General features: G+C 37.8%; 1 protein-coding gene across 4 annotated transcripts in view; it reads right to left on the bottom strand.

Moving 5' to 3' along the window:
- The window catches only part of ADAM22 (ADAM metallopeptidase domain 22), a 245,454-nt gene that overhangs the window by 205,268 nt on the left and 13,549 nt on the right, over positions 1–26,637 (bottom strand). For all 4 annotated transcript variants that reach the window (XM_089917606.1, XM_089917605.1, XM_022585104.3 and 1 more), the window contains exon 3: positions 2,119–2,195. In XM_089917606.1, the coding sequence (XP_089773732.1) occupies positions 2,119–2,195 (77 nt within the window). The remainder of the gene's footprint in view (positions 1–2,118; positions 2,196–26,637) is intronic.

The raw sequence follows: 26,637 nt of genomic DNA, 5'->3' as shown, positions 1-26,637 counted from the left end.
ATGGAGGAAAAAGATAAAAAAATAATAAATTTTAAAAATTTTTTAATAAATTAAAAATTAAAATATAGAGAATTAGTTGACCATATGACAATGATGGTCATCAAATTTTTGACCTGCAAAAATGGCAATTTCATGAGTCAACCTTTATATTAAATTGTGATAATATTTTAAAAATTAAGCAAGGGAGAATAGGTAGTAGGGTGTATGGGAAAGTGAGCACAGAGAGGGTTACAACTTAAAACAGGGCAATCAGTGTCTAAGTGGTAGAATTATATGAGATTGTTTTTCTACTCTTTCATTATTTTTCAAAGGAGCATGCATTCCTTCATAATGAGTTTTTTAAAACTTTATGACATTAAAATTGCTGAAAAACTGAAATGAGTCATACAAACATGTAAATTTTAGGGTATTTACATCAAGCAGGAATATAAGATACAGATCATATTAACACAATCTTATTCACACCCTATGAAATTAGGGTAAAATACAGTGTGGTATAAAACATCTAATATTTATGTTCTAAGCCATAAATTTTAAAAATAAGAAAGAAACTATTTTAATGAGTATTGTAGAAATACAACTTATGTTACATTTTTTAAATGTGCATGATCAAAGAACAAAACACTCCCATTGTTAGATCACCCAAATAACAGACTGCCATCTAACACATGCTTTTCAGTATTTAAATTGTTTGTGAAACAAAAATGTGCGGAGAGGGAAGCACTACGTACAAAATGTACCTACCTACAAGGCAGCTTAATTAAAAAATAAACATATATAACTTAAACGCTAAAACAATAACTACGGTATGATGACAACTTTGTAAATAAATTCCAGAAAAATTAGGATACTAGTAAAATTAATTATTAAATTAATCTATTAAACATAGACTAAAATCTAAAAGGAAGAAGTGAATTCTCCTGAATACTGATTGACCTCGCTCAATAATCTTAATAGTGCACATGTGCCCTTTCCTCAAAGGAAATCTCTAAACCAGCACTGTGCAACAGAACTTTCTGCAATGTTGGAAATGTTCTGCCTTGTCCTATAAGGTAACCACTAACTACACATGGCTACTGAGCATTTGAAATGTGGTTCATGCAACTAAGAAACAGAATTTTTTATTTTATTTTAATTATTTAGTTTTAATTTAAACAGCCGCAAGAGGCTAGTGGCTACCTACCCAGATAGTACAGCTCTAAGAACTGCCTCTTGCATCCTTTTTTTTATTAACTCAGAGTCTTCCACCTGGCTGATTCCCCACTGTAGACAAACTGGGCTCTAGTTCTCACTCTCGGTCTACCATACTGTCCTCCTGGCCTCAAACTTTCTTCCTAAGTTGTTGCATAGCTGATTTCAGCAAAGCTGTGGTCCAGTGCTGCTCAGCTCAGAAACACTGGCTGACAGAGCCCTGGTCTCTTCCTGCTTGCCCAGGATAAGAAGTGGGATACTAATGCTTTTTTTAAAAAGTGAATAGACAACTAAATGTCCTGTAAGACTTCTTAGACACTAACCCAGAGGGAAGAGATTAAATCCAGTGATTTATCAAAAGCCACTCCCAAACTTAAAATTCTACTATCCCAAACCTAAAAATCTAGGTAATGACAATTTCCAAAATTATATAGTATTTACAGAATAATTCCAGTACCTTAAACCTTACAAAACTCAACTCCCAAATCAAAGCATCTAATGGCATCATTTGGAATCACACTATCATGCAACCAGTCCCCCGACTCACTGAGCAAAAAGGGTAACTTACCTTTTCTGCTGTTCTTAAGAAAGATGTTTTAATACTCAAAGTATTATTTTCATAATTTATTGTCATTCATAGGAACTTAGGTCATCTATATCTTTATGCAAAATATTGGAGTAAATCTTTCCCTCAGTTTTACATTCTTAAAGCTGTTACAGTTGTTCAATTTCAAGCGGATACCCATTTTCTGTTATTTACCAGACTTTATAACTTACAGTCAATAGATACAATAGTTTTAAATATAGTATTTAACTGATATTAGAAAACAAAGTAAAATATACTAAGAAAAAAATTTTTACAGCAGGATAAGAAACTGGATTCGATGTGTATCTGAAAACAGTGAGTGCAGCTCAAGAAAAACTTACTGATTTAGCAGGACATCAAGAATAAACGATGTTCCAAAGGCACCCAGCAGGAAGCTTGCCTGGTCAACGTGAGTCAACTGCAATATCAGAAAGATAAAAGGTATTTATTATTCAGCCATAGAGATCAAATGATAAGCACTTCTCATGATCATTTGAAAGTTTTATAATAAATTAGAAAAACAGTTCAACATAGAAATTAAATAAAAACAGAGTAAAATTTGCACCTTCTTAGAAGCTATTCACTAATCTAAAGTAAAGTACCACTTAATCAAGGAGGGCAAGTACCCTCCCTTTCTGCTTTATCTCAAGTGGTTAAACATTTCATTTCCAAGAAGACTGAACTACATTTCATTCTGTTTTAGATGACTGACTCCTTTAAAATTAAGCTTTGTACATTAAAAAAGAAATAGGGAAAAATATGTTCAATACAAGAGTAAATTAAGATGATGAATGTGATCTATTTACAAGGAGGACATCTAAACTTCTAAAAAACCCTTTTCATCCTATCTCAAATACATACTTTCGAAGTAATAGTTCAGTTCTAATTTACCAAATGTAATTTCATAGAGGTTTCCACAATTTCCTAAGAGAAAAACTGAGCCTCTGCCCATCTACTGCAAACATCACCCATCAAAAGTTTATTGGGAAAAAAATCACTGTTTCCTATGCCAATCTAGGGACTCCCAGAGAAAATCACAAGGGACTCTAAAAAACATACAGTGTTACCAATAACATTAATATTAGCGTATTGAATAACCACATGTAATAACTGAAAAGAAAGGAGGAAGGAAGCAGAACTATTTATTTTGACTTCCCATATTAACAGTAGCTATACCTGAGCAGTAGAACTATAAATTATTTGATTTTTTGGTTCATATTTGTCTATAGTATCCAATATTTCTACAATAAACATGTATAATTCCTGCAGTGAGAAAAGCAAACATACACTATTTTAGAGATATAAACCATCTGAGCAACTGTATTTATGTAGCAAGTGAGGCAGATGGTCGTGCTGCTCCCTGAGAACCAGCGCATCTTAGGAAGGGAAATTCTAGGATTCTGTGGGGCACAAAGGGCACCTCAATCATACCTAGGATTTTCACGCTCATTAACCTATGGTATCAGGAGAAAGGAGAGTGCTTAATAATCATAAAACTTTCTGGAAACAAAGGATAACCTTTCCATTTAAAAATCTTTGAAATAAGTGGGAGTGGGAGAATGCCACACCTCAGTTGCTAACACATTCCAATCCTCGTGAAACCGCAAGAATGAAGAACTATCTGGATACTTCTTAGCCTCATTAAACATCCAACCCTAACTCCTCACTCTTCCCAATTAACACCCAGGTTATCACCAAATTCTGGCTTCTTTTTTCTTTTTATGATGGTTCTTGGATCCACACTTTACTCTTCATTTCATATCTGCCACAGTTCATATCCTCCCTGATTTTCCTAAAACTGACCCCTTACCAAAACCCCAAATGTAAGTCCTATATTTCCTACTACATCAAATACAAACTTTCTCTCTCTGCATATCAAGATCCTCCACAATCACCTCCCCCCACCCCAGACATAACAGCACACAAGTTCCCAAGGACCCACCCATATCCCATTCACACCCAGTTCTCTCTTCTACTCTTTAATTCCACAAACTATGTGCATTCCAACTCTTTCTATAGCTTTCATTCATCACTTGCGCTTTTCCAAACCAGACCCTGGGGTAGTGATCTTCACCATGGCCATTTCCCAGAAATGGCCCTATTCATCCTTCAAGACTTAGATCAAGTTCCTTTTTGTATTAGTCTACCCGGGCTACCATAAGAAAGTACCACAGACCGGATGACGTAAACAACAGAAATTTGCTTTCTCACAGTTCGGGAGGCTGGAAGTCCAAGCTCAAGGTGTTGGCAGATTTGGTTTCTCCTGAGGCCTCTCTCCTTGGCTTGCAGATGGCCACATGGTTTCCTCTCTATGCATGTGTACCCCAGGTGTCTCTCTCTCTCTCTCCCCTAAGGATATCAGTCATATTGGATTAGCATCCACCCTTACAACTTCATTTAATCTAATTACCTCTTTAAAGACCCTGTCACCAAATACAGTCCCATTGGCATTAGGGCTTCAATATATAAATTCTGGAGGGGACACAATTCAATCCAAACTTTCCTCTCCTAGGAAGTCTTCCCAAACCCTTTTAGCTTCCTTCTCTCCTCTTCCTCAATACGGTTCATTTTGATATGAGGGCCTCAGTACTGACCAGCATCAGGTATTCAATAAGTATTTCCTGACTAACTGACTCATTTGAGGGTTTGTTTGATCAATCACCTGGATGCACACATGAACAACAATTACACAGCTATAAATTACCTGCTTACAGAAATGCCATCCTTCCATCAAGTTGTTCTTAATGCCACCTCAATGGATAATTTCTTTTCTCTAAAAGCTCTTTGAGTTTCCTGAAGTGCTAACAACCATGTTTGGGAACAGCCTGAGGAAAGCTCTGTCTCAATTAAAAAGAACCTCTCTCTCCTCCATTCTTTCTCAGCATTTATTGTGAACATGCCAGAGGACACATGTTATTCATCACGGCATCATGATTACAGCCTGGATCAAAATAACATTACTATTCTTTTTCAGCAAGATATTTACTGTTTGCATTAATTCTGTCTAATTCTTATATTTTCTTTTTCCTGCAGCTTCAGTTTACATCTGGTATTTTACTTTATTGATCTCATCCATTTCCCAAGGAGAAACCCATTATGTAAATTCAACAGAAAATCTATTGACAGCATGTTTAACTGCCGTTAGTGAAAAATGTTTGCATTATTGATAGTAATAGGAACGGGATTATATTAATATTGTTTTAATGTAAGGAAGGCTTCCTTAGACTGTATACAGATTGATTCATTCAACAAACATCTTCTGAGAGTCTACCAAGTGCTGGGAACTCTTCTGATTTGGGGGGCAAGATGAAGAAGACTGATCATGTTTCCGCTCTAGTGGGGCTTATCTTCTAGGGGAAGGAGATAGAAAGTGACAAATAAAATGACAGAAAATGAACAATTAGATAAAAAATAAACTTAGAATATAAATACATTGTTCTCAGATTTAATAAAACAGGGTAAACAGGTAACCAGGGTAGACAGGGTTCTAGGTGGTATGGAGGCCTCTCTGAGGAGATGACATCTGGATGATTAGAAGGGATCTATGGCAGACAGACTGACAGCCCCAAAGATGACCACACTCTAATCTCTGGAACTTGTGAACATGTTACCTCACACAGCAAAAGGGACTTTGCAGATGTGATAAAGTTAGGGACCCTGAGATGGGGAGAGTATACTGGATTATCCAGGTGGACCCAATGTAGTCACCAGAGTCTTATAAGGATCAGAGTCAGAGAAGGAGATGTGATGATGGAAGTAGAGATTAAAATGAGGTTAGGAAAAGGCCACATGCCAAGGAATGTTGGCAGCCCCCAGAAACTGGAAGAAACAAGGAACAATTTTCCCCTAAAGCCCCCAAAAGGAGCACAGCCCTGAGAACACCTTCATTTTAGCCTTTTAAGACCTAATTCAGGCTTCTGATCTCTAGAACTGTAAGAAAATTCATTTTAGTTGTTTTATGACATTAAGTTTGTGGTATAACGTGTTACAGCAGCAATGGGAAACTAATACAGCATCACTGGCAATGTCCCTGAACATTTAGAAAAGCAACTCCAATAACGAGTTGATTGCATCAGTGTTCAATGTCATTTTCCTCCGTGGCTGGGTTAAAACCAAGGCACCTGCACCAGTAGAACTGACACTCATGAAGGCAAAAGGATCAAACTCCAAACATAGGACTTCCCAGCCAAAACAAATTTGCAGTAGTAATCACGAAAATACATGTTAGCTTGGTTTCCTTGCATTCTGGATGGTCATCTACCATTCAGGCACCTGCCATCCCCAAATGTCTGACTTAACAAGTAGGCTGAAGAGAAGAAACATATTTACTTCTTTAGGTTATCTTGGAGAAATTATAAATTAAGTAGAATTACACTGAACTCATGTAATTAACAATCCAGCTTATTATTCAACACCTTAATCTTAGACCTTACCTTCTTAGCTCAAAAGAAAAGAAAATGTTTAAGAAGAGAGAACTAGTCTAATCAGGATTTTCCTCTTTACTTTGGTGGGGGAGTGCCTAACATATATTGACCCCCCAAATTCTAATATTTATTAACTAATATTAGTTACTATTTATTAGATATCTAATATTTATTAAGAAGATTATTTTTATTAAGAAGATTATTAAGAAGATTAAAAGGTAGTAATGGCTCTTAGAGACATTTGAAAATTATTTTGCACAAATGCATTTTTTCAAATTACTATATAAGAATGACTTGTGATTTTAAAATCTATTAACCAAATGCTTTGTTACCCTAGAATAACCTAGAGGTCATATAATACACATCCTTATTTTACAAATAAGGAAACTGAGGCATGTGGGTAAATGTCATTTCCAAATCACCCTGTTTGGTAGTAGGGCAGCATTTCACCTCCTGGCAGGCCTCTTCCATCATGCTTCATCTTTGCTATCATTCTGCAGTTTGGAGGTGCTTGCAGGTTTTACTGGGTTCTAAAGAGCACTTCTAGAGCATTTAGAAGAAAATCAAACCATGAAAAACAATCTTTGGAACTCTGACTTCATCAGAAAAGTCAATAACATTATCACACCTGACACAAAGCACAACCTTAGAAATTAAGCATTATACTTTACAATACACATGGAAATCCATTTTTTAAGGGAAAAAATTAAACAGGTATGGTAAAGTGTGTGTGTTTTAAGCAGTGAGGCTGATTTTGATCATAGCTGTGAAAAAAGATTGAGGGAGAAAAAGGCAAAAATGTAAAATAACTATCGAGATGGCAAGAAAACTTAATAAATCAATATAATTACATAAGGATAATTTAAATTTCAAAAATGAATCATAGAATTTTAGGACCAGAAGAACCTGATACAATCCCCAGATTGAGGCCTGTTTATTATCCATGGGCAATAGTTGAAATTTAAATGTGAAGTTAATATAACCCTCAAGCTCCTTATGCATTTTGCTTCTTGACAACCTGTCTTTTTCTCCTCACATCTCCTAGAGCCATGAACTAGAGCAACCCTACATATTACAAAGAGCAGATATAAATGAATTTTTCAAGCTTGTCTTACTTACAACCTTTTTTTTTTTTAAAGATTTTGTTGTTGTTGATGTGGACCATTTTTAAAGTCTTCATTGAATTTGTTACAATGTTGCTTCTGTTTTACGTTTTTGGCTTTTTCTTTTGGCTGCCAGGCATGTGGGATCTTAGCTCCCCGACCAGGTATCGAACCCGCACCCTGCATTGGAAGGCGAAGTCTTAACCACTGGACGGCCAGGGAAGTCCTTACAACCTTTTTTTAAAGCAAAGATGACACTAAAACTGTCATGGTAGAATCAGAACTTTGACACAAGGAGAAAGACAGGTAGTTTTGGGTTTTTAATTAAGCCCAACCTGAATAATGAATCAATGAATATCAGTGGCGTGGGAGTATTACCAAACAATATTATACAACAGGATAATTCTGAAAATAATTTACATAATTAAGACGAAGTCTTCAATGTATGTAACAGAATATTTAGCTATTCTGCATCCTAAATTCTTCTTTGCCATTTGATTGCTTCTATTTAGTTTTTTAAAAACTACAAGTGTAATTCCTGGTATCGAATACTTTGAGCTCAGTAAAAAACAAAATACCAATAATTACTTTTAACTATTTTCCCTGGTCTTCTACATCAGACAAGGCAACTGAAGAATCACCATAACCTGACTGTAATTACTCCATTGCCTTATGTGGACTTCTGACAAAACAGTTCAAACAGACTGATACTACAACCTATTAAGATTCCTCATTCTAGAATTTCCTGTAGCCACATCAACAATATTGTTTTCCCCTGTCTATTACTTACGATATGGAACTTACTGAAGCAGAATTGTATAACAATGGCCTTTTTTAACAGAGGATTCTACCAAATAGATCTACCTAATACATAAATTAGCACAATACATATGTAAGAGCATTAGTGTTTTCTATTCATAATTGTATATCTATGACTCTATGTTAAATGCCTCCCTCTTTTCATGTGGTCAACTCAATCATGTCCATAGTTGTTATAATCTGTATCATATATTGAATTTAATTTACATATTACCTTTAACAAAAAGGCTCTTAAAATCCAACCTTCTATACTTAGTATTGCAAGAACCAAACAGTGTCCAGCAACAGGACATTTTTAAACAAAATGAAAGAAAACAAAAAAGCATAGCCTTTAAAGCCAGGCAGAACTGGGTTTGAATTCTGGGTCTTCCATTTATTAATGGAACAAACTATGGCAAATTGTTTAATGTCTCTGAACTGAAAGTCCTTGTCTCTAAAAGACCAAAAATAATAATACACACTCTGTAGCTTTATTGTGAAAACTAAAGGATAAGTTACAATCCATTCAACCTTTATGGAGCACTGACCATACCTCAGGAAATACACCGGGCTCTGGGGATACCCAGAACAGTCAGACATGGCCCCTACACCCAGGAAACTCACAGTCAAAAAGGGGAGCTGCTACACAAATTATTACAAAATATTTGAAAGTCCAATAATAGATATATGTACAAGGTATAACAGCAGCCGTCTGACTACAGGATTACAGAGAGTTGGGGAGGTGCTCCTCAGACCAAGAATGCAGGGGAAAGCACTCCTGGTAAAAGACCCTACAAAGGCACAAAAATGAGAAACTCAACACACTCAGGGATTGTAGGAAATGCTATATTCCTGAGACAGAAGATGTGAGGCATCTATTGTGGGAGAACAGGCTGGAACCCCAAATGCCATAGAACTTCCAAACCAGTGGTTCTCAATCCTGATTGCATATTAGCCTTGCTCAGGAAGCTTTTTTAAAAATACCACTGACTGGGCCCCAAACTCAGAGATTCTAATTCTTTTAGTCTGGGATGGATCCTGGGCATCAATATTTTTTAAAGAGCTACGCGTGATTCTGAGGGGTGGCCAAGGGTTCAGAACCACTAGTATAAAACCATGAAAGAAATGTACTCTTTAACCTGGAAACAATAAGAAATGGATGTAAAAGGCTTTGAGATGATAGATGTTCAATAAACAATAGCTCCTTTCCCTTATCTTCACAATTTACGACAAAATATGTTTAGCTTTGAAACTGATGATCTACTTATTGAATCCCCCTATATTTCTTGCAAGTAAAATATGTTCTTTTGACAATTTACTGCCTGAATTTTGTTGTTCATTTCAACCAAAATAATAAAAGTCTTAAAAGTTAAAAAAAACAGCACCACCAAACCAGCTTTACAACAAATGCTAAAGGATCTTCTCTAGGCAAGAAACGCAAGAGAAGGAAAAGACCTATAATGACAAACACAAAACAATTAAGAAAATGGGAATAGGAACATACATATCAATAATTACCTTAAATGTAAATGGATTAAATGCTCCCACCAAAAGACACAAACTGGCTGAATGGATACAAAAACAAGACCCATATATATGCTGTCTACAAGAGACCCACGTCAGACCTAGAGAAACATACAGACTGAAAGTGAGGGGATGGAAAAAGATATTCCACGCAAATGGAAACCAAAAGAAAGTTGGAGTAGCAATTCTCATATCAGACAAAATAGACTTTAAAATAAAGACTATTAGAAGAGACAAAGAAGGACACTACATAATGATCAAGGGATCAATCCAAGAGGAAAATAAAACAATTGTAAATATTTATGCACCTAACATAGGAGCACCTCAATACATGAGGCAAATACTAACAGCCATAAAAGGGGAAATCGACAGTAACACATTCATAGTAGGGGACTTTAACACCCCACTTTCACCAATGGACAGATCATCCAACATGAAAATAAATAAGGAAACACAAGCTTTGAATGATACATTAAACAAGATGGACTTAATTGATATTAATAGGATATTCCATCCATAAACAACAGAATACATATTTTTCTCAAGTGCTCATGGAACATTCTCCAGGACAGATCATATCTTGGGTCACAAATAAAGCCTTGGTAAATTTAAGAAAATTGAAATTGTATCAAGTATCTTTCCCGACCACAACGCTATGAGACTAGATATCAATTACAGGAAAAGATCTGTAAAAAACTCAAACACATGGAGGCTAAACAATACACTACTTAATAACGAAGTGATCACTGAAGAAATAAAAGAGGAAATCAAAACATACCTAGAAACAAATGACAATGGAGACACGACGGCCCAAAACCTATCGGATGCAGCAAAAGCAGTTCTAAGAGGGAAGTTTATAGCAATACAATCCTACCTTAAGAAACAGGAAACATCTCAAATAAACAACCTAATCTTGCACCTAAAGCAATTAGAGAAAGAAGAACAAAAAAACCCCGAAGTTAGCAGAAGGAAAGAAATCATAAGGATCAGATCAGAAATAAATGAAAAAGAAATGAAGGAAAAGATAGCAAATATCAATAAAACTAAAAGCTGGTTCTTTGAGAAGGTAAACAAAATTGATAAACCATTAGGCAGACTCATCAAGAAAAAAAGGGAGAAGACTCAAATCAATAGAATTAGAAATGAAAAAGGAGAAGTAACAACTGACACTGCAGAAATGCAACAGATCATGAGAGATTACTACAAGCAGCTCTATGCCAATCAAATGGAAAACCTGGAAGAAATGGACAAATTCTTAGAAATGCACAAGCTGCCAAGACTGAATTAGGAAGAAATAGAAAATATGAACAGACCAATCACAAGCACTGAAATTGAAACTGTGATTAAAAATCTTCCAACAAACAAAAGCCCAGGACCAGATGGCTTCACAGGCGAATTCTATCAAACATTTAGAGAAGAGCTAACACCTATCCTTCTCAAACTCTTCCAAAATATAGCAGAGGGAGGAACACTCCCAAGCTCATTCTACGAGGCCACCATCACTCTGATACCAAAACCAGACAAGAATGTCACAAAGAAAGAAAACTACAGGCCAATATCACTGATGAACATAGATGCAAAAATCCTCAACAAAATACTAGCAAACAGAATCCAACAGCACATTAAAAGGATCATACACCATGAACAACTGGGGTTTATTCCAGGAATGCAAGGATTCTTCAATATATGCAAATCAATCAATGTGATACACCATATTAACAAATTGAAGGAGAAAAACCATATGGTCATCTCAATAGATGCAGAGAAAGCTTTCGACAAAATTCAACACCCATTTATGATAAAAACCCTGCAGAAAGTAGGCATAGAGGGAACTTTCCTCAACATAATAAAGGCCATATATGACAAACCCACAGCCAACATCATCCTCAATGGTGAAAAACTGAAAGCATTTCCACTAAGATCAGGAACAAGACAAGGTTGCCCACTGTCACCACTCTTATTCAACATAGTTTTGGAAGTTTTAGCCACAGCAATCAGAGAAGAAAAGGAAATAAAAGGAATCCAAATCGGAAAAGAATAAGTAAAGCTGTCACTGTTTACAGATGACATGATACTGTACATAGAGAATCCTAAAGATGCTATCAGAAAACTACTAGAGCTAATCAATGAATTTGGTAAAGTAGCAGGATACAAAATTGTTGCACAGAAATCTCTTGCATTCCTATACACTAATGATGAAAAATCTGAAAGTGAAATCAAGGAAACACACTCATTTACCATGGCAACAAAAAGAATAAAATATCTAGGAATAAACCTACCTAAGGAGACAAAAGACCTGTATGCAGAAAATTATAAGACACTGATGAAAGAAATTAAAGATGATACAAATAGATGGAGAGATAGACCATGATCTTGGATTGGAAGAATCAACATTGTGAAAATGACTCTACTACCCAAAGCAATCTACACATTCAATGCAATCCCTATCAAACTACCACTGGCATTTTTCACAGAACTAGAACAAAAAATTTCACAATTTGTATGGAAACACAAAAGACCCCGAATAGCCAAAGCAATCTTGAGAAAGAAAAACAGAGCTGGAGGAATCAGGCTCCCTGACTTCAGACTATACTACAAAGCTACAGTAATCAAGACAGTATGGTACTGGCACAAAAACAGAAAGATAGATCAATGGAACAGGATAGAAAGCCCAGAGATAAACCCACGCACATATGGTCACCTTATCTTTGATAAAGGAGGCAGGAATGTACCGTGGAGAAAGGACACCCTCTTCAATAAGTGGTGCTGGGAAAACTGGACAGGTACATGCAAAAGTATGAGATTAGATCACTCTCTAACACCATACACAAAAATACGCTCAAAATGGGTTAAAGACCTAAATGTAAGGCCAGAAACTATCAAACTCTTAGAGGAAAACATAGGCAGAACACTCTATGACATAAAACACAGCAAGATCCTTTTTGACCCACCTCCTAGAGAAATGGAAATAAAAACAAAAATAAACAAATGGGACCTAATGAAACTGCAAAGCTTTTGCACAGCAAAGGAAACCATAAACAAGACCAAAAGACAACCCTCAGAATGGGAGAAAATATTTGCCAATGAAGCAACTGACATAGGATTAGTCTCCAAAATTTACAAGCAGCTCATGCAGCTCAATATCCAAAAAACAAACAACCCAATCCAAAAATGGGCAGAAGACCTAAATAGACATTTCTCCAAAGAAGCTATACAAACTGCCAACAAACACATGAAAGAATGCTCAACATCATTAATCATAAGAGAAATGCAAATCAAAACTACAATGAGTTATCTTCTCACACCAGTCAGAATGGCCATCATCAAAAAATCTAGAAACAATAAATGCTGGAGAGGGTGTGGAGAAAAGGGAACACTCTTGCACTGCTGGTGGGAATGTGAATTGGTACAACCACTATGGAGAACAGTATGGAGGTTCCTTAAAAAACTAAAAATAGAACTACCATATGACCCAGCAATCCCACTACTGGGCATATACCCTGAGAAAACCATAATTCAAAAAGACTCATGTACCAAAATGTTCATTGCAGCTCTATTTACAATAGCCTAGAGATGGAAACAACCTAAGTGTCCATCATCGGATGAATGGATAAAGAAGATGTGGCACATATATACAATGGAATATTACTAGCCATAAAAAGAAACAAAATTGAGCTATTTGTAATGAGGTGGACGGACCTAGAGTCTGTCATACAGAGTGAAGTAAGTCAGAAAGAGAAAGACAAAATACCGTATGCTAACACATATATATGGAATTTAAGGGAAAAAAATGTCATGAAGAACCTAGGAGTAAGACAGGAATAAAGATGCAGACCTACTAGAGCATGGACTTGAGGATATGGGGAGGGGGCAGGGTAAGCTGGGAGAAAAGTGAGAGAGTGGCATGGACATATATATACTACCAAACATAAAATAGATAGCTAGTGGGAAGCAGCCGCATAGCACAGGGAGATCAGCTCAGTGCTTTGTGACCACCTAGAGGGGTGGGATAGGGAGGGTGGGAGGGAGGGAGATGCAAGAGGGAAGAGATATGGGAGCATATGTATATGTATAACTGATTCACTTTGTTATAAAGCAGAAACTAACATACCATTGTAAAGCAATTATACCCCAATAAAGATGTAAAAAAAGAAAAAAAAGGTTTAAAAAAAAATAGAGAGGGAGAGTAAGAGAAGGCCAAAAAAGGAGGTAAAAGGGATTCCATCTGGTGGCCTCCCCAGATAAATTAAGTGAGGGCCAAGAAACATCTCTATAAGCACCTTAGCACACTATTTTGCACACAGCAGACTCTCAACACACTATTAGAAAAAAAAAGGAAGGACAAGGAGCAATAGATTGTAACTCCCACGGGAATTTTTAAAGAGCTAACCATGTCGGTCTAATGAGTAACCAATTCCCATGGAATTCCTCTCTAGTCACACTTGCTCTATAATTCAAATGCCGGTTCTTGCTATTATTTGAAGCAAAAATTTTTACAATTGATGTAAACGTGTTCCACTGTTGTGGACATGCGCCTGTTTGGGGATGTATTACCCAAGGACAGAGATTATGTCATATAGATCTCAGCAGCCAGGAGCCCTAGGTGAAGCCACATACACTGCCAAAAAAAAAAAAGGCTTTTCTTAGGTGAGAGGCATTCTGTGAATTTGCCTTGCTGAGTTTCCAGTTCTGACGTCACTGAAAGCCCTCGACTCTGTGATTCCTAGCGGCAGAGGACCCCTCTCTCCAGTGGCCCCTGCTCCAACAAAATGGAAGTGGAGGGGCTGGGCCAACACTGGCTTCAGCTCTGATTTTCTCCTCTCCATTCAGGAAGTCAGACAGCCTCATTACCTATTTATGCTCTGCTATCTTCTGATACATCAGTCTCTCCATCATCCTGGCTATTAACCGCCCATTACTAGGCCTTCATTTTGGGCCTGAACAAGAAAACACTTTCTCTCAGAAGCCTGAAAGTCGGAGCAGACCTTTACGATCTTTAGCATCCTGAGAATAATACCATATGTAGTCATATTGAGCTGTAATTTAATCTGAGTGCAAGGAACTCCAACATTTGGATGCAACAAAATCAGCAGACAAAATCCCTCAGATGAACCAGCCCTGGGAAACAGATACTCTACCTTAATGCAAGAAAGGCTTGGGAGAAAAATTACAGGTCTTCCTGGCCTCACTGCTGACTTGACATTTGATTTTTGGAGTTACTAAAACTTTCTATGCTTCATCCTGTTTTTCCCCAAAGGTGAACTGAAAATAGTATGAATTATAGAATGCTGTGAGAAAAACACCTTATATTTTTGTTTATGGTGAAAGAGTATATAAAATCTTGTTGCAAAGAATAATGTAACTACTGAGAGTTAAATAAAACACAGGTAAAAAGAACAGAGGAGGGGAAAAGCAGTTAAGCTATTATATTATCAAATGAATAACTAGTCAGTTCAGCTCTAAATCGGATGATTTTAAAAGCAGGTCTGGAACATCCCTGGTGGTGCAGTCGTTAAGACTCCGCGCTTCCAGTGCAGGGGGCGTGGATTCGATCCCTTGTCAGGGAATAAGATCCCACATGCTGCACGGCGCAGCCAAAAGATATAAAATGAATAAATAAAATTTGTTTAAAAAAATAAAAAGAAAAGCAGGCCTGGAAATAAGTGTCATCTCTGCCAGCTGGGTCACAGTCTTTCCTGGAGGCAACATCAGAAATAGGCCAAGTCTAAAGAAGAAAATTAAGAATGGTGAGTTCTTCACATCAACATTCACTTCACCCAGTTGTTAAGGCAATGGGTTTTTGTCTGCTTGCTTGCTTAATTTCACCTTCCTTATATAGATATTAGAGGCATCTGAGAGTTAAGGCTCACTTCCGTGAAAGGGCCAGCTCCCAGTGTTTGAGGAAAGAAAAATCATGGCTATCACTGACCAAAATGCCATGATAAATAGCTGACATGTAAGAATTCCACAGTATTTTCTTTAAGAAACAAATTTACATAGGGTAAGAAAGTTTTTTCTCTCCTAGAACTAAAGACTAAAACTACATAATTATAGAAGACTTTCTGCTCACACATATACATATATACACATGCATACTAAACTTTAGAAGGAGCAGATTCTTTCTTATCTCAACTGTCCAAGAGTTTTCCAAGAACACAGTCGAGAAATAATCTTAGTAAAATACTGCAAGAGCAAAGCTCCTGCTTAAAAGAAAGAGAAGAAAAAGGCAATAAGTCTCTAATATCAAGAATCTTCAAAAGATGTTTTTTTATCTGTAACTTGACAGTCACCCACCAAAGGCTTTCTTTACTGGGACACAAAATGAGACACAAACCTTGCAAAAATATCTATTTATTTTTGGGGATTTCCCAAGTAGCTAGAATGAAGATTGGTTGGAAGAACACACCAGTTATCTCAATTACCACAATTATGAAATGAAGGAAGGAATGGATATGTGTGTGTGTGTGTGTGTGTGTGTGTGTGTTTGAGAGAGAGAGAGAGAGAGAGAGAGAGAGAGAGAGAGAACTTGACCAATTAAGAGCAAGCATGCAGATTACCAGCCATCCCTAAGGAAACCATGTCTCAGAAATATGGAATCTTTCAATGTGTGCATAGGTTAGAACATAGCAAGAATCTGCTACAGAGATTTAGTATGACATGAATCTGCCCCCCAAATTCTTAAATTGATGGGCTTCCGCATACTACCAGCTGGTGTCTCCAAGCTGCTTTGAAGGGTAACTCCTTGCCCTTTAATTATAGGGAAATTGAAAGAATCCATTCATGATGCATGTTTATTAGAAAACGAATACCCAATGAGAAAATTTTTGTTAAATGTGCTGCATTACATGTATAAGATCTATAGTTTTTCTGGGATATGGACTTCAAAAGCATCTGAATCTAAAGAAATTAAAGAGTAAAAATTTTCAAACACGCTACTAGGAAATATCTAAGGGGTAGCAAAATAATGAAATTACTCTGTTGGACAAGAGTAATGAAAAAACTCTAGACATTACTTTTCCTTGCACTTCCATTATTTATTGGCACTAGTGACTACTGCCCCTTGCAATAAGTAGATCAATCGTGTTACTTAATCCTTAGCACTAAACACTTTCCCTAGAAAAGTGAAATGCCTTTTAAAAATACATTGACTGTAAATAATCTCTTAAAGCAGGAATTCTAAGAGATACTGCTATTGAGAGAGATAGAAAACCTCACCAAACCAAGTCACCTTATCCGTTGTACATCCAATAATGCTCGCACATGCATGTGTGTGCATACCTGTGTATACATCATGGCAGGAATAGCTTGTAGTCAGCTGTAACCTAGAAAATAATTACTACTTAAAACAAGTAAACTCTGTAGTGCTGGTGAGTTCAACTCTAAAAAGATCTAATAGAAGGAATAACTGCTGCTCTAAAATGGAGACAGGATATAAATCCTCACTGGAGGGTCTCTAGACCTAGGACAAGGTAACAGTGTCTAGTGATGTAAAGTCAGAATCAAATGTAGACTATCCCTTAGGCCTGAAATATGTCTTCATTACAAGAAAAAACCAAGACAAAACTTCGGAGATTTCTAACTATTGTTATGACTTTGTGTCTGAATAAAAAGAAAGAAAATCCAGGTCTGACCACTCTTTTCTTCACTGGCATGAACTCGGCTCTTGATAGGAACAATATCATGTCAAAGGTTGATGGAACTTGACCTCCTCTGTGTTAGAAACAAAGGGCAGGGAATTCCCTGGTGTCCAGTGGTTAGGACTTGGTGCTTTCACTGCTGAGGGCCTGGGTGCAATCCCTGGTCGGGGAACTAAGATCTCACAACCCGTGTGGTGTGACCAAAACAACAACACCAAAAACAAAAGATCCAAAAAACAAAAAAGATTCACAGATAGGATCACAGGGAGCCACGACCTTGTGAAGGCGCGTCAGTGGAGCTTGGGAGCCAATAGCTTGATTAGAGCCATTCATGCTTCCCTCTGTTTAAACTCTCTGCCTTAACAAAAGAGCAAGCATGCAGGGGCACTGAACTGTTTTCAATGTTCCATACATGACACAGGCTTCTATGCTGTTGATGTGTTTTGACATAAAGCTGAATAAACCAAACTCTATAGTTGTTGCCTCTATCGGGGGCAAATTACGGCAGTTTAACGAGGCCTCTGTGCCTCTGACACACTGGGTTAAAGAAAGGATTCCTACAAGATATCCTGATTCTCTCTTATAAAGGAAAAATTCTGGGCACAGCCTTTCTTTCTGTTCGTTTTATAACAGCTTTTGTTTGTTTGTTTCTTTTTACTTCTTGTTGCTCTGAAGCAAATGAATACTTTGAAGTAACACAGAAGTCACTTTTCAATTCATTTATTAATTGAAATGTCTTTTTGGGAGAAAATGGGAGAATGTCTTTACTTCTGAGAAGTGTGTACGTCGTCACTCTGAACTACCCCACTGAGCTTCTGGGAAGCTGCCTCCTGGCAAAGCCTCCTGACCAAAATGTTCCCTAGATCAGCATCCTCAGCAAACTGCCGCCAAGCCATCCTTTCTGTCCTTCTCTGGCTTCCCCTGCAGGTCCCATCCCCTCCCTCACCACCATCACGTCCTGAACCCTACCTGTGCTCAGGACTCCATGAGGACCACAGCGGATGTTATGAAAGATACAACCCCTGCCCACAGATCTGTATGGTCTGGTAAAACATGTTACTCTTGTACAAGGCAGTGACATAATCCAGTAGTACTAAACTCTTTTGTCCTGAAGAGTTTCCCCTCTCTTTTAGAACCGTGAGCAGTTACTTATGAAAAGCGGCATAGGGTAGTGGCTAAGACTCCAGATACTCCACAGCCAAATTTCCTGTTTCAAATTCCACCCCTTCCCAAACTGAACAATCTTGGGCAAGTCATTTAAGCTCCCTGTGCCTCCGTTTCTCCATTTAGTAAATGGGAACAACAGTATCGACTTCTGAGGATTGCTGAGAAGACTGAATACCTATAAAGTATATAGAACAGTCTAGTTCCCTCGATGTTATTTATTATTACACCACATGAGCGGCCGAAGTCTGAGGGTGCATGACGAGAATTCTGTGTTACGTCCTGAAGTCAGAATTATTCTTGCTTCCCTTGTCACTTCCAGATGACAGTTCCTCTATTCCTCTCTCCTGGAGGTCCACGCCTCACAGCTACACCACCCTCCATTCTCAACTCTGGACCAAGTGCCTCTGTATTCCCAGCACTCAGTACCTCGTGTGACACAAAGCACATGCTCACTTACAAATTTAAAACAAATCTGACGACTCTTATCTGACAATAAGATGGATTTGCAAACTGTAAATTAGCCCAAAATGGGAAGTATTGCTAGTTCTCAGGAATATAACCCTAACAAAGGTTGCTTTCATACCGTCAGTTAAACCAATTATTTTATTGGTTTCTTTGTTAGTTCTCCAGTAGTTTATAGGCACTATCACTGTTACAGAGGGTAAAACCTTTACCAGCATATGCACTCTATTCCTTAAAAAGTTCTTACCTGTGTCCCTGTGCTCATTTTATTCAATCAACATTTGTTGGTGAGTTTGTAGCCACTTGGCTACATGACTTGAAATGTGTATTATCTATAGTTCAGAGGGAGAAGGATGGAACTTTGAGCTTTAGGGAACCTCAATGAGTTATGTGATTCAGTTCCCACCTATGAGAAAACATCTACTCAAAACCATCTTGAGAAAATGATTGCTGAGCCTATTTTGCATGTTTTTGAGACAGTTCCTCAACCTCTAACTGTAGTTTGTCCCAATACTGAATCATCTTCTTTCCCCTCTTCAATAGCTAACAGAACTCTCTTAGTGCAATTTAGACCTATTTCCTCCATTTGTGAAATAGGATACGTTCAAAGATGACTTGAAAGTATGCCTCTCATCTGTTAGGCACAGTAGAAACTATGTGTTACTTTGTAAGCTTTATGGCAGGCTAGCACTAAAAATATCTACCAACTACACAGGATAAAACATCCTGCAGAAAGAGTGATCCATAGCCATGCATGTATAAACATAAAAGAGAAGTACATTTAAGTGCACCAAAGTAATACCCTCTTGCAAAGAAGAATCCAAGTGCAATACATTGGGGGAAATGTACATTGGGGGTGGTAGATGAATTACATTCAGCCACTCAAGTGAAAATTTGTGTGGTCTTCTTTGGTGAGATAATACAATCCTTTGAGAACATATAATGAAACTGAAAATACCGCCAGAGATACGGATACTTTCAAATAACTTCACTGGGAAAGCCCCCAATACAGTTTTCATTGAGATCCTCCATCACCCACCTTCTTTGGAGTAGTAGTCTTGTTACTCAAACTTGACAGTCATGCTCTAGCCTTGGAGTCATTGTATCAACTGTTCTCTCCTCCAGAAAGGCTCTTACACAGAAGAGCCTGGCTCACTTCCCACTCCCTTCAAGCTTTTCCCAATGTCACCTTCTCTGTGAGGCCTATTGGATCACCCTATTAAAAATTACAACCTATGTCCCCTACAACCCCGGCACTCCCAATGTCCATTACCATGCTATAATTTTTTCTTTTCTTTTCCATAGTACTTACCACCTTCTAATATACTAAATAATTTATCCTTTATTATGTTTTTGTCTATCTACTAGAACATAAGTCCCATGAAGAAACAAATTTGTTTGTTTTTTTTTAATTCATTGATGTATCATAAGAAGTCAGATAGTGCCTGCCTGTAGTACATCCTCAATAAATATTTGGGGAGTAAATTTTTTAAACGTCAGTTCAAAAACCAAATCACAGGAATTAATTCCATCTCTCTCTCTCTCTCTCTCTCTCTCTCTCTCACACACACACACACACACACACACACACACACACACACACACAATGTTAAAATTGCCCAAAACAGTTATTGAGCCTTAATCTGAAAAATAAAAGAACCAATGGAAAAATTTTAATTGCAAATCTGGCAAGTTTAAACTTTATCATAAAAGGAACAGGAATCTAAGTCTATTAAATATTTTCCATCTTCTCAGTTCCCTCATTATTCAAAGATAGAACAAGGAAAAGAGAAATCAAGAATCTCTAGTTCTAGTGAAAACACGCTGCAGAGAACAGGAGCTATAAAAAGGCATGATTAATAGCTCAAACATAACTAAAATACCCAACTGCACAAGGGCCAGGAGGTGCAGAGACAAGTGTAGCTTTTTCTCTCATTGAGCGAAATGTGAGAACTAAAACAGACTCAATGGCCCTATGGAGATGGGCTATTCCACGAAGACTCTCCAGACAGACAGACAGACACACACACACACACACACACACACCACTACCACCACCAGCAATAATAATATCTGCACTTGGAGCTGCTCTTGCTGAACACTTTCTGCAGTGGGCATATGATGCTAAAAGAAAAGCATATGGGCTTCTTCTAACCCAATTATTTCTTGAGAAAGAAATAACACAAACAACTAACTTTGGAATAACAGATTTTGGAAAGACTGTTGAAAACTGTTGGAAATTCAGGAACACATGGTTGATTGATTAAGTGTTAAAATATTTATTAAATATGGGAATCCACTACAAGAAAATGGAAGTTCTTCCATGGAGCTGAAGGCCACATCTAATGCTGGGCTGCGTCGGCTTAGCAAGAAGCTGAGCAAAGGAACTGATTATCACGACTGGTTTACAACAGGACCAAAAACAACAGAATGACAAAAAGTAGAGAGCCAAAAGAGAAAGGGAAAACTGAGAACTGAGGATGACTAAAAGTTTCATTAAAAGCTATATCCACTGATCATATGCTTTAAAAGGATGAATTTTATGGTACATGAATTATATTTCAATAAAGCTGTTATTAAAAAACTATATTAAAAATGAAGATTGTGGTCATAAACTTAATTCAAATGCAGAAGAGGAATGGTCTTTGTTATAATAAGTGCTACCTTTTATAAAATTCTGGGAGCCCTTCTTCCTCAACTGTCTGTTCCCTTAGATTTTTGTCTTTTGAAGTTCTTAGATTTTTGTCTTTTTTTTTTTTTTTTTTTTGTGGTACGCGGGCCTATCACTGTTGTGGCCTCTCCCGTTGCGGAGCACAGGCTCCGGATGCACAGGCCCAGCGGCCATGGCTCATGGGCCCAGTTGCTCCACGACATGTGGGATCTTCCCGGACCGGGGCACGAACCCGTGTCCCCTACATCGGCAGGCAGACTCTCAACCACTGCGCCACCAGGGAAGCCCGATTTTTGTCTTTTGAACATGTTTTTAAAACATGTTTTTTTTAAATAAAATAAAACAAGCTATTAAATGGAGCATCCTATCCTCTACTAAAATTAAAAATATAGCTTCCAACACTCAGCCTAGTTTGGGAACTATGAGTCCAACCTTTATCTCACTGCCCGTTAATCTCTTCATGTTGTGCCCTCCCTTCCTTTTCTCACTTCCCAGCTGGGAGCAGCCCTATGAGGATACAGACTATTGAGGGCTCAACTAAGGCAGAGATGCTTCCCATCCCAAAGTAATGGAGCTGCATTGTTACTCATTTAATTAAAAAAAAAAAATCCCACCTGATGTTTGAACAAATATTATATTGGGGGTTGGGGGAGTAGGAGGACAAGATTAACTTGGTTTGTTAAATTCCTGGAAAAAATGCAGTGAGACCAAAGCTGGGACCCAGAATTAGAACGAGGGTCCAAATTGTTCTACCCTCCTGAAACATTTGATGCAAATCACAGCTCTTGTGAAAACAATCGAAGAAATCTAGTGATCTGTGTACACAAGAAACTGGGCAAACAGTTTTATACCAAGATATAATCATTATGGGAGCTAAAAAAACGACAACAAAAAAAAGAGCTAACATGTACGGAGCCCTTACCATAGGCCAAATGCTCAGCTACAAACTTTATGCATTTTATCTCCTTAATCCTCACAACATATAAGCTGGGCGCTATTCTTATTCCTATTTTATTGGTGTAAAAACTCAGGATTAGAGAAATTAAGTGTAGTTAGTGGCAAAGGTGGGCTTTGAATCCATGCACTCTAATTCCAGGTTCTTAAACTCTTAATCACCATCCTACAATACTTTCTTAGAAGAAAACTATATAACAGGGAGTCGTTTTACTAAAAATGAAGACTTATTCTAAAACTATAGTAGATTCGGCAGTAGTATAGTAATACATAAACACAATCATGTAGAAAAGAATCGATATGGATAACACCAAGAAAATTTTTTTTAATCTGTTACAACAAAAGATACCATGAGAATGAATAGATAAGCCACAATTTTTAAAGTATCTGCAACAGAGATAAACAATAGGAGAGAATCCATAACATACTTAAAATGCCTGTAAATCAATAAGAAAAAGACACTTGAAAAATGGGGAAAGTATATAACTAGGCCATTCAAAGGAAGAAATACAGATTACCAAAGGTGCTCTACCTCATTAGTCATCAGGGAAATGGGAAGCAAAGTAATCAGACACTATTTCACACCCATAATATTGTTAGAAATTTTAAAGTCTTATGATTCCAAATGATGATAAAGATGGGGATACACAGAAATTCTCATGCACCATGGGCGGAGTATAAATTGGTATATCGTTGTGTGATTTGTCAATATGTGGAGAAGTTGAGAAGGGACAAACCCTAAGAATCAACAATTTCACTTCTAAATATATGCCCCACAGAAACACATGCACATATATGCATTAATGGCATACACTGCTTATAACATCAAAAAATCAGGGTCGGGCTTCCCTGGTGGTGCAGTGGTTGAGAGTCCGCCTGCCGATGCAGGGGACACGGGTTTGTGCCCCAGTCTGGGAAGATCCCACATGCCGGGGAGCGGCTAGGCCCGTGAGCCATGGCCACTGAGCCTGCGCGTCCGGAGCCTGTGCTCCGCAACGGGAGAGGCCACAACAGTGAGAGGCCCACGTACCGCAAAAAAAAACAAAACAAAACAGGGTCAATCTATAAATGCCATTGATAGGAAAATAAATACATAGATGAGGGTAGGTTTATAAAATGGTAAGCCAGACAGCAATAAAAAGGAATGAATTCAATTACTTTACCTGTATCAAGATAAGAGACTGAAAATCAAAGTCTGTCACATTATTCTATCTACTTTTTGGTATATTTAAACTATTTCAAAACATAAGCTTTTTAAAATTAAAAAAAGTAACAAAAGTTGTCTTGAAGAAATTTTCATATGCACCTTCACGTGCTTGATTTCACTGATGCCACACATAACAGCTCAGGGGTGAGTAACACAGCCACAGAGATGTCTTTAATACTGTTGCCAAGAAAACTATAAGAAACAAAAATTAACAGCTGGGAGCTGCCAGGAGGCACACGACTCAATCTTTAAAACCTTAGCCAGAGCTGCCTCACAGGTACTGCTAGGCTCCCCTGTAAGGAATCCTGTAGGACAGTTTTTTAAACTGTGGATCAGATCATGACCCATTAGAAGGCTCTGAGATCACTTTAATGAACCATGCCAGGATTTTTTAGAAAATGTCAAAGAACAGAGTAGAATGAAAAGCATACACTGCATGCTTCAAGGATAAGTATTGTTTCACAACGCACTTGTTTTGATCTTTGGTGTATGTGTGTGTTTTCACTTGTTCATACGAAAACTTTAACACAAACGTTCATAGCAGTATTATGCATGATTTCCCCAAAGTGGAAACAACCCAAATCTCCATCAAAGTGAATGGATAAATAATGGATGTTATTCATCAATAAAAAGGAATGAGGGGACTTCCGTGGTGGTACAGTGGTTAAGAATCTGCCTGCCAACGCAGGGGACACAGGTTCGAGCCCTGGTCCAGGAAGATTCCCACATGCTGCGGAGCAACTGAGCCCCTGCGCCTCAACTACTGAGCCGGCATTCTAGATCCTGCGAGCCACAACTACTGAGACCGCATGCCACAATTACTGAAGCCCACACGCCTAGAGCCTGCGCTCCACAACAAAGAGAAGCCGCTGCAATGAGAAGCCCACACACCACAACAAAGAGTAGCCCCCACTCGCCACAACTAGAGAAAGCCTGGGCGCAGCAACGAAGACCCAACGCAGACAAAAATAAATAAATAAAATAAATAACTTTTTTTAAAAAAGGAATGAGGTAAAAACGCATGCTACAACATGGATAAACCTTGAAATCATTATGCTAAGTAACAAAAGCCAGTCACAAAAGACCAGATAGTCTATGATTCCATTTTATGAAATGTCTAGAATAGGCAAAGCTATAAAGACAGAAAGTAGATTAGTGGTTGCCCAGGGCTGGGGGTGCAGCTAGGCAGGGTGGGAGAGAGTCTGGGGAATGTGTATGGGATTTCTTTTTAAGGTGAGGAAAATGTTTAATACTGACTATGGTGATGCTTGCACAATTGCTTGAATATACTAATAAACTTTGAATTGTACACTAATGTTAAATGGGTGAATTCTATGGTATGCAAATTATACTTCAATAATGGCCTTATAACTATATATAATGAAAATATGAATTATTTTGTTCCTGAGATTATACTAAATCAGCTGAAGTCATGTTAAAGAGTTCATTTTTGTGGGCCAGTTACTTAATCTTAACATTTTGACATGGGACCCCCTTCCTGACACAAGCCCTTACTTTCTTTTCTCATCATAAACCTACTTTCAGATCAATCCTTCATTCACACTAAGATATTAATGCTTGAGAACAGCTCAGAGGGCCATCCCTCTCTAGGGTCTCTACTTATACCAAAGTGGCTATTCTCAAGTAGTGTGTTTTCTGATTTAAATCAAATGTGCATATCTTTTAGAGCATGGAGGTTTCATAGAGTAATAGTTCTATAAGAGTAGTATCTACCACCTAAGAAATAAAGGAAGCAAATATTTTTTACTCAGCATAATTCCCTGGAGTTTTGTTTGTTTGTTTTTTGCCACTTGGCATGTGGGATCTTGGTTCCCCAACCAGGGATTGAACCCGTGCCCCCTGCAGTGGAAGTGCGGAGTCTTAACTACTGGATGGCCAGGGAAGTTCCAGAAAGTAAATATTTTATATTAACTTGTTAGTCCACAATAGGGAGGTAAAGATTGAGAAAAAAATAAAAATAAAACAAAATATTAGACAAGAAAGTATTGGAGGCTTAGTTACAGGGAAAAAAAGAGGATGCTGTCCCTGGTTCAAAAAAAAAATCAAAACTCCACGAACAAATATCAGAAAAACTCCTTAGCTAAATATGTCATACGAGTTCAGAACTATCAGAAATACTATATGTCACTTTCCCAGAAGACAGACATCATTGTCTTAAAGAAAATGCAGCTCCAGGCAGCAAATGGCAAAGTCTGATGAATAAAGTCACACACAAAGGTTAAATAGCTTGGATTTATTTGTGTTGGGAGAGACAGGGCTAGAAACTGACATGAATGATTTTGTCACAGTGATTAAAGCAGCCGGGAGATGGCAAGGTGGCTTTATATGGTAGAATATCGGTCTGCCAATCATCGTCCAAGTTCCCACTGCTTTCTCCAGTCTTCTCTCTCCTATCCTCATGGCCCTGCCTCACACGTGAAGCAAGGGGGACAGCTACTGCAGTTCAGGTGCTCACCGTGATGGGATCCTCACAGAACCTGGGCGTTCTATATCGAAAGGGTGGCTCTGTCAGGCCAGCAAGAATGTACGCGGAGGGAAAAAAAAAAATTTTTTAAATAATAATAAAAAAAGAATGTACGCCGAGGGAAGGGGAAGAAAGAGGTCAGGGATAAGGTATAAATGTGGAAGGAGGCCCGTGCTCCTCTCGAACCCATCCCAACAAAAGATTTTAACAATCCGGAGGAAAGAAATACTGTGATGGTTGGAAATACATCAGAAGAACATAAATGGTCACAGAACACTTTTTCTGCATCTTTGAGATTGAAAATTGAAACAAAGGCAGACCATAAATATTGGATGAGTACCACCTATCCATCAGGCAGAGCGTTAAGCAGTGAACAAATAATGGTGAAAACGAATGACAAAGCTCCAGCCCAACTTTAGGGTCCATCT

Source organism: Delphinapterus leucas, chromosome 9 (assembly GCF_059928025.1).
Source record: "Delphinapterus leucas isolate spDelLeu-1000000601 "Yukka" chromosome 9, BTC_Dleu_Yukka2, whole genome shotgun sequence".
In the NCBI taxonomy this organism is placed as follows: domain Eukaryota; kingdom Metazoa; phylum Chordata; class Mammalia; order Artiodactyla; family Monodontidae; genus Delphinapterus; species Delphinapterus leucas.
This window is presented reverse-complemented; position numbering and strand designations above follow the sequence as displayed.